This window comes from Hydractinia symbiolongicarpus, chromosome 4 (genome assembly GCF_029227915.1).
Source record: "Hydractinia symbiolongicarpus strain clone_291-10 chromosome 4, HSymV2.1, whole genome shotgun sequence".
NCBI lineage: Eukaryota > Metazoa > Cnidaria > Hydrozoa > Anthoathecata > Hydractiniidae > Hydractinia > Hydractinia symbiolongicarpus.
The window spans coordinates 14,867,104-14,882,732 of NC_079878.1; the positions used below are offsets into that span (position 1 = coordinate 14,867,104).

At 36.1% G+C, this 15,629-nt stretch overlaps 2 protein-coding genes and 1 long non-coding RNA gene across 3 annotated transcripts; 1 reads left to right on the forward strand and 2 right to left on the reverse strand.

The window, feature by feature from the left end:
* The first annotated feature begins 2,197 nt into the window (after nt 1-2,197).
* On the forward strand, nt 2,198-10,112 carry LOC130642262 (uncharacterized). The gene is made up of 2 exons (XM_057449351.1): nt 2,198-4,658; nt 4,734-10,112. The coding sequence occupies exon 2, from the start codon at nt 9,114-9,116 to the stop codon at nt 10,110-10,112; it is 999 nt and encodes a 332-aa protein (XP_057305334.1). The 5' UTR covers nt 2,198-4,658; nt 4,734-9,113.
* Nucleotides 10,113-10,480: 368 nt separating this feature from the next.
* On the reverse strand, nt 10,481-12,843 carry LOC130642263 (uncharacterized). Its single transcript, XM_057449352.1, has 3 exons — nt 12,626-12,843; nt 12,102-12,108; nt 10,481-11,713 (listed from the first exon to the last, which is right to left on the reverse strand). The coding sequence occupies exons 1-3, from the start codon at nt 12,841-12,843 to the stop codon at nt 10,481-10,483; spliced, it is 1,458 nt and encodes a 485-aa protein (XP_057305335.1).
* Nucleotides 12,844-12,960: 117 nt separating this feature from the next.
* On the reverse strand, nt 12,961-14,885 carry LOC130641522 (uncharacterized). Its single transcript, XR_008982466.1, has 3 exons — nt 14,746-14,885; nt 14,336-14,670; nt 12,961-14,250 (listed from the first exon to the last, which is right to left on the reverse strand). It is a non-coding gene; the product is annotated as an uncharacterized LOC130641522 (long non-coding RNA).
* Between the last annotated feature and the right edge of the window lie 744 nt (nt 14,886-15,629).

Here is a 15,629-nt window from a genome sequence, read left to right on the forward strand (position 1 = left end):
AATTTGACTTCACATTAAAATATTTCATAAGAAAGGAAACTATTTCCTTGTCATCAATTTTACTGCACCTTTTATTGGTATATGAACGAAAATGTTCCTCGGCAGCTGTAAAAATTAAAATTACCTTTTTTCTGACATTCCATAGACCGCCACGATCCCTAGCATTAACCAATTTATACTCTGGTATATCTTCTGTGTCATCAGATTTCCCAGCCAGAAGAACCGCCAATTACTGTTGATGATATATTTGTTGACATGTGTTTTTTGATAAAAACGTATTCACCAATATAGTTAGATAGATATTTTATTTATCAATAGCAGTTATATACCATTAAAATAAAAATAAAATAAATATAAAGAAAAAGAAAATAAATATATATAATATAGAAAATAAATAAATATAATAATTAGTCAGGGTAACAAAATTAAAATATATAATGCTATTGAAGGGAGACCATACCTAATAGCATGAAGCTAAGACAAAGGGTATGGCCCCCTTGGACAATTACAGTAAACGATATGAGACGTGCAAAACAATGTGGTGCCGTAGATTAGTGGTTATAGCTCTCTTACTCTGTGGGGGAAACTGGGGTTCGATTCCTCTTGACGGCGATTCAACATGGGCGAGTGAATGTTACGATAGCCCCGGGTTAACCCAAGCCATGTTAGGGAAATTGGGGAGAAGGCTCCATGTGTGGGCTGTTGGATGTTCCTGGGAATTGTCTAGTAGAGCGCGGGCTCTAATTGGGTCTGCGTAGCTCAAAATGAGCATTAAATACTCTAGGACTCTCCATATAAGCCATGGCCCCTCCTGCAAATAATAGACAGGGTATATCCCTCGATATTAGTGAGGATAGCCATGTAAAATATGCACATCTATCTAACAACACACATAATAGTGGGTCAAATGATAAACAACCATGCGGGAAACAAATGGTCAAGACGGATTTGTAAGAGGAAACAAAGTACTTTCGAGGGAAAAAAATTTTGTAGTCATTAAAGACTGCAATTTATTTCAGGAATTAATGGCATTAAATTTAATTGAGTTATTGCCAAAAGAAATAGTATTAAAGGTAGGGAGATTGATCAAACCAATCTTCTCTGCCTGAGTGCCTTGAGCATGGGTGAAGTCAACCGCAAATGTATTAAGGATAGAATCAGGCAATTTTTCATGAAATAGTTTATGTAAAATAGAATATTGTGACATTGGAAAATATCAGAGAATTTGAGGAGCTCAAAATTACCATACAGGTGGCTGGATGATGCTCTTTGAGATTCAAGACAGTAATACAATTAACATCAAGACTGTTTGGCTGACCCCAAATTTGATTACAATATTGCAAATGTGAATAAAAAATGGCATAGTAAACTAGAATAAGAACATTTAAAGGCACAAAATGACGAAGTTTAGCTAAAGCTCTATTAGCCCTCTTGAGCTTGGCAACAGTATATCGTTGATCTGAGAATTCCAGTTTAAATCAGAATCTAGTAGAACACCAAGATATTTAATACAATTACTAGGTATTAGCCTTTTACCATTGATAAAAAGCCTAAAATCGTAATTAAGAGGTTTCCGTGCATGTTTAAAAACAATGTACTCAGTCTTACTAGCATTAAGAGAAATTCCATTGGCTGCTTACTGTGCTTAGTGTTGTGGCGAGACACACTGCAGGTAAATGTAACCTTGGCCTTTTCTTTGGGTATTTCGTCAATTACTGAAGTTAGTTCCACTTTAAACTCAGTATTATTTTGTATAATATCTTCATTTAATGCCTCCAAAATAGCATCAAGATCTTCACCATAAAGGAAATCCTCTGAAGCCGCAGCCATTTTTTAAACTTTGGTGCCCTTATATTACTACCACCCCAGTTTTCTAAAGTCCTTTTATGACACGGCCCAGAATGGCCGATTACCCAGATCAAACATCCTTATCCCAGTCAGTTGGTAGAATTGACGAGTGAACGAGAACGCAACGTACCGTTGAATATTTTTTATTTTTTGTTTTTGTTTTTAGCTAAAGCATAATTTGTATGTTATAAAGCCTGTGGAAAAATCCACTTAGGCAGGGGAACAATGTAAGAATTGGTTATAGACTTTTTCCTGATGTCAGTTAGTGCATATGCAAAAACAAATTTACAAAATTAGTTTATCGGTTGCGTCTATTGTATAGAGCTTAAATTGCTGATCAAGAAAATGTACATGATCATGTGCTTTTGATGAGCGGTTAATGAGATATAAGGGTTTAAAAATTTTGCTGACGTTTTGCTGACGATTCGGGGACTCAAGATTGGGAAATTTACCCAAATTGGTCCCAGGTGGTCCCTAGTTACCCACGCGGTAAAAAATCATTGACGTCACCACCTCTTTTCCAAGTTAATTACCGACTTTCATACAGTGAAGTCTGGGCACGAATAAAGCGCTTGTAGGGACAAACTTTTAGCTTGTTTTTGTGTGACTCGATAGCCCAGTGAAGTTTCTGCGTCACTTTCTCACAAAGAATTATTATTATACGGAGAAAGGCCGAGAAATGTGTAACTTTTTGTTGTTTTTTTCCTAATTCTTTGCTTTTCATACTAACGTTTAACTTTTAAATAACGTGTTGAAATGGTGCTGCTAGTCCTCTCTGTGGTATATTAACTTAATTAAAACAAGAACAACTTACAGTTATTAACTTTTACAAAGTTTAAAGTTGGATGATGGTAAAAGGGTATTTTTAGCTCTGTGCCTGCAGAGGCAATGGGCTGAAGTATCTATAAGAAAATACATGATGCACTGCTACATCTTTTCCTTAAAATCGAACTTCATGGTATTAGAGCTAGCTAGCTGATTGTTGCAAAAGTAGAAGAAATGGATAATCAAATATCAAGTTAAAAGAATCAAGATATGGATAATTATCAAAGAATATTTTTAAATTTGGACAAAAGGTTATTAAAAATGCCACAACTGAAAATGTAGCTTATACTGTCTTTATTACATGATTATCTAAAAGTGACCCCGTTAACTACATAACTTAGTGGTTTAGCATCTCTAACAATAGCTTTGAAAAAATTGTGATTGAGTGGGAAGTCATCGAAAAAAAAGCGAATTAATAAAAACGTGGATGCCAACAAAGACGTGAAAGACATATTTTCAGACAATGTACAATGACAATGTATATGAGAATGGTTAGGTGGATGTGTAGCGCCAGTCTGAGAGACAGAAAGAGTTCAGATGAGCTAAGAAGCAGGCTAAGTCTCCGTAGAATTATAGATGTTATCCAGATAAGAAGATTGATTTGGCTGGGGCACTTTGGAAGAATGGAGGAGGGTAATTGGGTAAGAAAGTGTAGAGACTTTGTAGTTCCTGGGGCAAAGCCCAGAGGCAGACCGAGAAAGACTTGGCAGGAGGTTATAAGGACAGACGTGATACAGAGGAAGTTGAGTTTAGACCTAACACAGTCTAGATCAGATTGGAAGAGGGTCATTAATTATCCTCCGTCCAACCCATGCTCGCATGGAAAACGGACGTTAAGCCGAGAATGATGATATAAGGAACTGATATTGGAATATAGATATATTGATAAATGCTAATGCCAAATTTCGCTAACAGATTCATTGTTAATTCCGTTGGGTTTAAAATTGAATTTTTTTAATTCAACTTTTTCTGGCTAACTTTTTTTTTGAGGAAAAGATTTTGAGGATGAAGGTAATCTTTAAGAGATGGATTTTTACAGAAAGAAGTTTTCATGATTTTTTAGTTTTTTTTCTTTAGTTTACAAGTTCACAACAAATTTTAAGGGGCTGTTTATATGAGAGGCGGGACGGGACGATTGCCGGGACGGGACGTTTGCCGGGATCCCGCTCTCATTGATAATTATACTTAAAATCACTTTGCGTTTATATGGAAAATTTTTGTCCCGGGACAATTTCGTCCCGTCCCGGCTGAGCGGGATCCCGCTTGAGCTAAGCGGGATCCCGGCTTAGGCGGGACGTTTTTTTCCATATAAACACACCGTCCCGGGACAAACGAGGTAATATTTGCACTATCAGCATATTTCAATAGAAAGAAAAAAACAAACATGGCTGCTAAACGTGCACTTGTTAAAGGTACTGTCCGATTAAAAAACAATATCTTTTCTTTTGTTTTATTAAGTATCAAAAATAACGAAGATTGCACTCTTAAACAACAAAGATTTATCCAATACTTAGCACCATCGTTTGTTTGTTATGATCTTGTCTCAATCGCCTACCATCTTCACGAACTTTCGAACGCGGCAAAAGGACTGGGTAAATTCATTATTCAGCACATTTTTGCTTGTGACGTAGCTACCTGGCTTCTTATTAGGCGAACCCCCTGACTTGCGCATCGAAAGACTAAATGTTTATTTATAATTTTTTTCCTTTGCTTAAAAAAGTTTTTCATGAAGATAGCAATGAATGAATATAATTCGCAGGTTCTAGGATTTCAATTCGAGCCGGAAAGAGTAGGGAATGATGAGCTAGTTCCGACTTTTCAAGACGTAGACGAACATAAAATTGCCAGAGACCTTGTTGCTTCTACTCGCCTAAATGTTGAAGCAGGTCTATGGTGCCTGTGCGATAAATGTGAGAGGATGCCCTCTGAAGTAGAATGTTTGTGCTGTCACGAGATAGATTCTATTAAATACTTTCAATTACATGGTATAAAATTTTCTACTCCTTCATAAGAATTTCTTAGATGCGAGTGTGATTGAGTAATATTGTAATATTTTTCAGATAAAAAATGTATTACGGAACACGAAGATTTCCGAGCGGTGGTTTTATTGAAGAATACGCTGTGGACAGCTTTGGTGGCACTCCATGACAGAGAGAGCAGAGGATTGGCGAAACGTGACGAAGTATCAAACAAGTAAGCAATAAAAAGACCCTGGGTTTGAAGTTGTTTATACTTACTCATTTTTTTGCACTGTACAATAAACTATTTACAACTTTGTTTAGATCGTACCGCTATGCCGCTTATCGACAGTTTTGCTGGTTCGTGCACAATCGTTTGGGTAGGGGGGTGCGACGAGTTATACCAGCATGTGTGGTATCCAAGATTCGCGAGGAGTTCCCTAGTGCCGACGGCGTTTATGTTGGTTACAAAGACGGGGTAGAAATTCCAGAGCTTAATATTTCATGGGAGGGGGGAAATTATTGAACGGAAGCCTAATTTAAAAAAGTACAAAATCTACAACTTAATTCTTTTAAATTGTTGACTCTTTTCCACGATCTCTTCTTTTGGAGGTCGTTCTTCAGGCGCTATCTGTAAAGAACATTGGCGTTTTAAACGAGATCCACTCGTCGCTTTTCTCTTCAACTGAGTTCTTTTTAAAATTTTGCGAACGATGTAGGTCAAGTATTCATAGTTTTTTTCCTCTCGTACAACTTTCGCAACAAACCGTTTATTGGGCTTGGAATATGCGACGCGAAATAACGGGATTTTTTCGCCTTCCTCATCCGTTGTACACTTCTATAATAAAGTTATAAATAAAGTCATTAGTTAGGAAAAAAAAATTATAAAAAAATACTGACATGGTTTATTTCTTGAAAATCCTAAGTATTCTTACCTGAGCCCGATCAACGTTGTTGTTATGGTCTAATATTGCTAGTTGAGTCCCAGCAATCATTCTCTCCATTCTAAAGTAGGTGGCTTTGGGTAGGTAACGGATCTTCAGCGCATGAAAAACCTCCAGTAGGGTGGTGTGGATTTGCTCCGTCAGTTGATGTAGATCCTTTACCAACATTGGTTGGGTAACGATTTTTACCAATTTATCGTGCGCAGCCGAACCCATTACAAGCCACTCTTTGCGAAGTGCTTCTTCTTCTGACAATGTAGGGTGGTCGCATTTTTTGTAATATTTATTGTGTGCGAACACATGCCTGTTGACTGAATGGTGGATTGCTGAAGTAAATCGCTCTGCCAACTCTTCACCGTTTCCGTTACACGTTGCGATCGACCAATACAAATGGTTCACGATAGACGGTGCCCATCTGGCGAGTATCTTTAGATCTATAATGATATACTAGCTTAAGTTAACGAACAGGATGTAGTGTTAAAATTACCTTGCTTAACTAGCTGCTTACTTGCAGTGATTAGAGCGAAAATTATATTCATCCTAACCTTTTTTTTTCGAAGCTTGTAGCAACTTTTTGATAAGGCCTTTGCCGATGTGCCATGGGTCAAACTGGTGTATAATGGCCTTAAATCGCTCCTCTGACCTCATTAGTTTTTTAATGGACGCGTGTCTATCCGTCGAAATCAACTTGATGGGTAGTTTATGTGTCATCTGAATATCGTCGATACAACGTATAAATCCTTCCTTCTCCATTGCCTGAGAACTTGTAACTTCCTATAAATGAAGGAAAAAAATCAAAAACGTGCACATTTAAATTCATTACGGAACACAAGATGATGAACTTGCCTTGACATGCACGATTTTGAAGTTCAAGACTTTATTTGTTGTTGTATCCATAGCTGAGACAGTGCTATAGGTAGCGTTGTGTCCAGGCGAGTCGCATTGACCATCAACTGCCAGTTGCAGGGATCTTCCACTCTCCGTAATTTCCGAAATTTGCTCGCTTTGATTTTTTCGCCAAGCGTGATCGATTTCGGGATAAACATAATTTCCGCGATGATCATAATACACGGATTTGCCCAGAAATTTTAAATTCAACAATTTGGCGAACTTCTCGATTTTATGGAATGAAGAGCCTGATAATTCGATTGCAGATGTAAGTAGGAGGTTCCCGATACCTCTTGATCCAGCCCACTTTGGTTGAGATGACCAGTCGTACTTGCACCCTTTAAAATATAATTACAATTTTTCTTTAGATTTCGCTACTGTACTTTAATAATGCCTAATATGCCTAAAAATTCAACTAATAGCGAAACTTTTACTAATAAAAGTATAAGGATTTAAAATTTTTGAGGAAATGTACAATTTCAGTTACCTTGAGTACAAATGAAGTTCAGTTTCAGTTGGCTTCCCGTTCTTTTTGCTTCGAGTGTTTTCGACTTATCAAGAGGGGCACCACATTTATTGCAAAATCTGATAAGTTCATCGAGAGCAGATTCAAACACCAAAAACGTCCGTTGCATATGAATAGGTGTGTCTTCCACTGGCGAGACAAAACTTGTGTTGTATTCGTCGTCATCTTGTGACTTTTCTTCTTCCAACTCGTAGTCAAGATCTGCCTTTGCTGTTCTGAAAAAAGAGGCGTAACAAAGATTAGTTTTTATCTAACCTCACTGCAAGTTCCATTGGTCATCGATTCATACCTTTGCAAGGATTTCTCCAGCCATGTGTCAACTTCTTCTTCTTCTATCTCATCTTCTGATTCGTTGTCGGCGTCAGAAACGACCTCATTGTCCGCGTTAACGCATTCATGTGGACTTTCGTTGCATGTTGATGTGACTGCTTTGCTTGGATGTTCAGTGAAACCCAGCATATACAGCAAGTCAATCCCAGTGTCTAAAGAAATTTATTAAAAAAATATATATACGAACCACTCCATCCCCAGTGTTGTTAGCAGAATTTATCATGATATATACTTACTTTCATTTAAAGTGGGATTACAATTCAACAAGGATATCTCTTCTTCACTTATTTCGGATTCGTCATCAAAGTCATCATCATCGTCTGATTCGCCTGAATCTATAACTATAAAGAATTTGACAGTATACGCTTACAATGCGGAATGATGTTCGCAATTCAAACTATGTTTACATACCAGTCTTATCAATTTGATCCACTTGAACACCAGCATCCATAGTTATTGGAGACCAATCTGGTGTTTGTGTTTGAGCGTCAGCAGAAAAGCACGTTGTTTGGCACGATGAGGATTTTATGTGAACATCTTTATATTGTGTTGAATCATTCCGTGTTGGAACAACAGCTTGACAACCAATGGAATATGTTCGACATTCAATATCAATAGTTGACGAAGTACAGCTGAAGTCGGTAACATCTTCGTATTGTTGAGGCACTTTTTCCAATGCTTGATTCACAATCTATAAAATAAAGATAGAATAATATTAAATGCGCTAACACTTATACCATTTCGAACGACCACCTAGGTACCAGCCCCCACTCACTTCCTTAACATCCTTTTCTTTCCTCCTGCGTTCAGATATTTCTCTGCCTTTTGGTTTTTCCTTGTACGGAAAAATGGAAGGGATAGACCCAGGTAAAAGTAATGCTTTTTTTCTCCTCCCTGTGTAGAACAATTCGTTCTGAAGTTTCCAGGAAGGGTCGAAACATTTTTCTTCAAAATGATCAGAGCAAACGTATACTCTGGACGGTAAGCTTGTTCGATTAATCAACTTAATCCAAGCTGATTTAATTTTCGGATCCTTAGGCAGTGAAAAAAAACTTTTATCCTGGTTTTTCCGACTGTTGTTAGTGCAATTCACAACAGCGCACCACGACATTATTCTGCCTTTCAACCTTACTGAATGTGCGATCTGAGCCTAATCTCTCTGTGGCGGGACATCTAGTGAAGGGGAAACTAATTTTTAATTTTTGATTGGTTGGCTTTAAAGTATCTGGAAACAACTATGCAACCCTAAGGTTAAAGTCATATTGGACTTAAAGTTTTATTAGCGAATCCTTCTTACTTAAGGTTCGTACAGAATTGGCACAGTGTGTGTTCGCCTTAAGGTCTAGACACATCTTTCGCCTTCGATTTTATAATTCCATATGAATAATTCATAAAAAGCGGTCTTTCACAATTTAGGGGGTAAAATTACAAAAATTTTTAAACATATAATAAAATATCAGCCTGGCCCACGTTTTATTTATTTTGGTCAGTTCAGCGCGCTCCAGGTAAATACGTCACACACGACATATTATTTCAGCCTCGCTTTAGTGCCTATCATCCACCATTTATATAAACAATCGAAGCGAGAGACCGCATGCTTTTTTGTAAACAAGAATGAGATGTTGTTCAGTTGGTTTTAGGTAAGAAAACAAATAATTATTTAATTCTTTTATAGAAATTAGTTACAAATAAGAATTTTTTGTCAAAATTTTAGTTGATTTTTAATCGGACAGTACCTTTAAGAAGCCAACAGATGTTCCAACCAAGAAAAAGTGTTTTAGATTCAATGATGAAATGGTTTTTAACCTCATTAACTGTCTATTAGATTATAAAGCAAAGTGTGAGTTTGAGAACATTGATTTTGATGCAGACAAACCAATGCAATACAAAGTCATTCGAACTGAGTTGGCAAAATTATATCAAAATGAAGAAGAAGTGTTTGGGCCAGTGGAGGATACCTCCACTGAGCTCTCCCAAGAAAATGTTAGGGAAATGAAAAAAATGATAGCAAGAGGCTACCAAAGAGTGTTAGAAAAAATAAAAGATTTACGGCAGGGATTTTCTAAGGCAGTAATTAGTGGCACGCGTAGTGGCTGTGGCAGATTAGTGTATGAACACTATGACAGTTTGAAGCTCCTTTGGAGTGGAAGTGCAAACACAGAGCCCCTACCCAATGGCATTGATAGTGCTGATGTGAATCAAACAAAATCAAGTAATGAAATGTTATCTGACCATGATGATCCAACTGCAAATATTAATAGTGTTGACAGTGGTGAATATGAAGATCCAGCAGATGACGATAATTTGAGCTTCTCATCAAGTGATCAGTCAGTCTCAAAAAATTCATGCACTGTTACTTCCACACCAAAAACTACATCAGCAGTGCCAAAACTTATTGATAATAAAAGAAAACAACTTGAGAGAAAGTTGTCATCTGCTCAGCGTGATACCTTACTGTTGAGAGAAGCAAAAGAAGAAAGATCTGATCGTAAAGAGCTCCAAGAGATGATTAAAAATTCTAATGAGTCCTTTACAGCTGCACTTAATAATATAAGCCAGGCTATGTTGCAAATTAGCGAAACTATGTCACACTCCATGCAGCTGATGGCACAATCATTCAGCCAGCAAGCAGGTCCAAGCTCACAAAATTATGAAAGCTATGGTAGACGTCACCATTTTCAGCATATAAATCCAAATTGTAATGTCGTCTCAAGCATCGTAACCCAAAACAACAACATAAGTCCCATCGATCCCAGTGGCGGTGGTTATTATCAATCATTAATGAGGGAATGATACGAAGAAGAAAAAAACATGTGTATATAGTTCAGAGAGTGTTTCAGGAACAATTACATTGATGCAAGTTTATGTTCACAGACAAACCTAAAAGTTATATTATGTTGATTGCCTAAACATTTATGTTATGTTAGTTGCCCAACAAACTATATGCCCTAAACGTTCTAATCCGTAGATTTTTAACAAAAATTAACAACAAACAAAAATATTTTCACTGTGAGTTACATTGAGCATAATAGGCTTTCAAATCTTTAGCAGTATCAGAAGAAACTTTTTATTGAAATTAATGTGCGAATTTCCTTTTACAGAACATGCAATACTTTATAAATCTTTACATTTTTTGTATATATTGTATATATATATAATTGTTAGTATGGAAGACTGTCCTGTATAAAATTTGTTATTACTTCCCGTACAACATCACCCTCTGCAAGATTTCCTAAATACACAGAGTAATCTAATTGTTGTGTCTCTGCTTTATGCTTTTCTATTTCAATTTTCACCAAATCAGGGTCAATAACACATTTGTTAAGTTCACATATATTGTGCAGCACAAAACATGCATAGATTGCCACAGGAACAAAATCTATTTTTAAATCAACTTTCTTTGGTAAAAAACCCCATCTGGCTTTTAAGCGTCCAAAAGCACACTCGACTGGGTTTCTTGCTGACCGGAGCATGTTGTTAAATAACACTTGAGCATTTGTTGAACAACTATGGTACTCTTTCATACAGTACGGTGTCAAGGGGTATGCAGGGTCACCAATCAAATAGTTTGGAACTTTGGCTCGGCCTGGCAGGATGTCCTCATAAGTAATGGGTATTTCCTCATCTTTAAGTTTAGCAGCAATATTTGAGTTGGCGAACACCTTCGCGTCATGTACACTGCCTGGCCACCTACAATCAACATCCATGAAATAGCCACGGAAATCGCATACTGCCTGAACGTTAAGAGAAAAATACATTTTGTAAGAAAAATAATCTTGTGAATGTTCACTAGGTCGTAAAATTTGTACGTGGGTGCCATCTATGCAGCCAAAAGCTTGCGTCATTCCAAATTTGGCCTCAAATTCTCCTACTTTTTCAAGCATCTCTTCTTTCGTTTTTGGCAGGGCTATGTATTTTGGTCCAAGCTTGTAAGTTATGCAGTTACAAACATCTCTTATGACTTTTGACACCGTAGATATGTGCAGGCCAAAAGTGTTTGCTGTCATTGATAAAGATCCTGTGTCTTTCAAGTAGTACAACGTTACTGCAACTTTTTTTTCTGCAGACAAGGCTCGATAATTTGGAGATGTGTTGTCAGGAGTAATCCATATGCGTATTTGATCTACTAAATCAGTAAACATAGCCTTTGTCATTCTGAAGTTCTTTTTCCAATCCTCCTCGGGAAGAACATCAAAAAACATGTTCAACCACCACTGTTCCACTCGTCCTTGTTTGAACCATGTTGAACGAGGAATTCGGTTTTTCCTTTGCTCTTTCAATGCTTTCTGTTTTTTTATCCAACAGTTTCTTTTGCTTCCACTCAAAAGTGATGCAGTTAAAAGAGTTTTATAGTGAGTGTATTGAAGTGCTAAAATCATTAACAATGTATTGAGCTGCAACAACAATGTTGATGATGTTAAAAAAATCTGTTTATTCGCTTGCAATTTTGTTTTATTTTCGTTTTGACGCGCCATTATACTTTAGAAAATTTTAAATTTGGCGCTTGTGTTGTGAAATCGTCCCGGCGCACTTTTTTCCATATAAAGGCGGGATAAAATCATCCCGGCAAACGTCCCGTCCCGGCAATCGTCCCGTCCCGCCTCTCATATAAACAGCCCCTAAGAGTCAGTCATGTGTTTGCATGTGTTTACCATTTATTCGCTGAAATAAATTCTTGTAAAGAGAACATTTTCTTACTTGCATGTCATTTTGTTATGATATCTTTTCAACATTTTCCTATCCTTGTCAGAAAAGTTTGACCCCCCATTCCCCTCTTAATACTAGATTCCTAACCAATTATATATATACAATATAAAATTTTGGAGTTTTTTGCGAGAATTAATTTTTTTATATCGGGTATTTATTATTAACTAAAAGAACATACATGTCTGAAGATTTTTGCAAAAACCGTTTTGCTGATGGTGAAGATTTAGTAATTTTAGTGAAAGAAAAATCAGTATTGTCAAATAATGAAAACTTTATTGTGGATAAAAAATGAAAAACTAGGGTTAAGGTAGGTAACGTAATGATAAAATAAGAAAAGTATTTTCAGTGGTGTTTTCCTTGCCCCTGCGCACTGGCCAGGCTAACTAAAGCTAACTGGCTTGAACTACACCTTTCACCACACCTTTCGTCAGCTATTTACCTAGCTAGTTAGCTAACTGCACTTGCTTTGTTTTGAAATATAATGGTAGTAACTATTGGGGACAATACTTTTTAAACTATAAAAATTAGCAATGTGGTGCCAACAATAACATTTCTTTCTGGTTTAACACGTTGGACACTTGACTTTTAGCTAGGCTAACCTTAAGACGGAATCAACAGTCTTCGGTCGTTTAATAACCTTGACTTTTTTTTTTTTGATAGAATACAGTCCATAAACCATTAAAGAATACCCTTCTTTAATTTTAGTGTTATAATAGTAAAGCAGGAGATATAAAAGTTCTTTTATACCTCTATGGGTAAACCACAAGTTAAATTTTCTGTTAATGTTGTTGTTATTTTCTTCTTGTTGCGCTACCATTGTGAAGAATTTGTCCTAACAAGCGCTTTACTCGTGCCCAGACTGCGCTGTATGAAAGTCGGTAATTGGCCTCAAAGTTTTAGGTACACTATAATGGCTTCTTTAATTCAATATATATTGACGTCAAAGTAGAATATCACCGTGAGGCATCCTATAATTCTTTGGTCCTTGTGACGTTAATTCTGCAGCCATTATGAATTTCAAAGTTCGGGAAGAAGCATGAGCATGGGTAAGCACTATAACCAGGGGTCAAGTCGGAGTTGAATCTTTTAAGAATACGGTAACCCCCTTCAGAGTCAATTTTTTTTAAAAAAATTTTTTTTAATTTTGATTCTTTGATATATTTTCCTGATATTTTTTTAAAAAGAATCAAAAATATTTATTGTTGAGGGATAAAATGGGAAAAATCCTTTTATCTTCCAGTGTTTTCAATAGCGTGCTCAAAGTTTAAGATTCCTCAAATATATTTAATCTGTATAATAATTAAAGAGAGTTTTGTAGAAGAGAAGGAATAAAAAATGCATCAATTTTGATGTTTTGACCTTAACATCATATTCAGCATCAGTAAATTGGTGTGTGTATAAATTTTCAACTTAATCCGACATGGGAAAGTGCTGTTTTGATGGCATCATTGTTACGGTCAAAGCCTTCTTAATTTTCAACTTGTGCTAAGCCTCATATTTGAGCAAAGGTTAATTAGTACAAAATTAAAAAACCTGTTGTAGCAGCTTGTTTGTTTGATGTATAAATATGAAAATTTCACGATTTATCAATTTTCATGTGAGGATTTCGAAAATGACATTCGTTTTCTTTAAAAAAGTTGAGAAAGTGCTATGGCACATCAAAGAAAACAAATTCGGGAAAGGTGTATTCTTCGAGTTACTTGTCAAAATTCGTCAAAGAACTTCATCGTTGAGTTTTTTACATTCAAATAGCTCTCCATCACTTTTAACAAATTCTGAGTGGTTCACAGATAACAAACAAATGTTGCTGGACGGAGCATCTCTCAACCCTTATCTCCGGATCTGCTGTGTGGCAGAATAATGCTATTTGTCAGGCAACGCTGGGTGTGATTTTACCACTACTTAGGCTAACGTAAACATTACATGAATTGTTATGATTTGTAGTGTTCCCTACACAAATCCAATGCAGTGCACCAGTGTGAAGGATTTGTATAAAAGGCTTATTTGACACAACTAAGGTCTCGTCCTGAACAGAAAATGATCTTACAACCATATATTTGACGTTTGTTTTTATCGCCAAAAAAGTAACGGAATAGATTATCTCGTGATTTTATATGTTGCGTACAAGCAGACATATATAGTTGCCGTATTTCTTCAAAGGCATTTTGTGATCATCAGTTTGATGCACGAATAAAAGTCTTTGCTTCGTGGAAATTGAAGTTACCTAAAGTTGAGATAAATAGAAAGTGTGCGTATTCCGAGCGAAGAAATTAAAGCAGAAATAAAAACATAGATAGATTTTTACAGACCTTGATATCATTGTTGTCATCCTTATCACGACTTGGCTGTATACAATCTTCGTTGTTGACAACTTCACCATACCTTCTAAAAAAGAAGCTATCTTTGGGAGATTCTTTGCGCCATTTTTCCACTTTCAGTAGTACATATGATTACGTATATCACTTCTTTTAGGATAAAACCTCCTGTTTGTTGTCGGTGGAACACTGTCGTCTCAAAACAATTCATTCATGACATATATGTTAATGTGTGTTTCCATTTTTCGTACTTTACGCACTCCTTCTGCAACTAGATGGGAATTTTTTTTAATGATTCTTTCATCGACTTTTTTGAACATTCCTCCAGCCTTAAAATTTACGATTTAATTATCTACTACTAAGTTTTACAACTACAAAGACGACACGAAGCTTTAAACATATACCTTTTCAACAAAATGTTCAGAATGTGATTCAGGGAATGTGATCCATATAGTTCGTTTCCACCGTACACCTTTATTCTGTTGCCATTTATTTTTTAAGTTTTTAACGCAAAATTTTCTCTTTCATTCTGTGTTAGCATCAATCTAAACGGTACATTTCAAATCAAAAGTAAAAATTTGATCAACGGTTTATATTGCGATTGTCAGTTAAATTGTTACTTTATCTTTTATAAATCTTTAACTTGTTTTTAAAATAGAATAATGTTTTTGCAGCTGACCGCTACACAACAGTGACACCAAACATTGGCACCATCTTTACTAAGTTGAAGCACGTGAGCATAAATACAATCAATTAATACCGATCATTATAAACAAATATGGCAGCTGCTTTAAGTTGTTTTTGTTATTTATTTGTTGAAAGATTTGTTTACAACATTTTTATTTAGCTATACTTCTACTTTAGAGAATAATAATTTGAGTAAGTACAGTTTAACTCTTTGGGTCGTGAATCAGTGAAATACTGGAAGTATAAACAAAATGTTGAAAAATATTGCATCAAACTTTTTGTAGTCTGCAAAAAAATGTGTAGGTTTTTCAGAAAATGGTAAACGAATAAGTTTTTAAGGAAAACCTAATCTATATAACTAGTCGGTAACCCGTGAATACATCCACGGGTTCGTCGTTGTTTATTAATGCATTTTGTGTGCCTCGCTACTGCTGTTACCATTTTGCGTGACAGACAGACAGACGTATACGGGTATTATAATATAGATAACAGATAATTACAAAAGTTGTGTCCGTCTGTGCCCAGCAAAGTAAATATTATTTTTGAAACCCTCAAAAAACTGAACCGTGGTCCCTCAACCCATTTTAAAATCAAAACGTTG

What these genes read in the sequence shown, in the direction of transcription:
- LOC130642262 (XM_057449351.1), top strand. Translation starts at nt 9,114, where the DNA reads ATGGTTTTTAACCTCATTAACTGTCTATTAGATTATAAAGCAAAGTGT.
- LOC130642263 (XM_057449352.1), bottom strand. Translation starts at nt 12,843, where the DNA reads ATGGTAGCGCAACAAGAAGAAAATAACAACAACATTAACAGAAAATTT.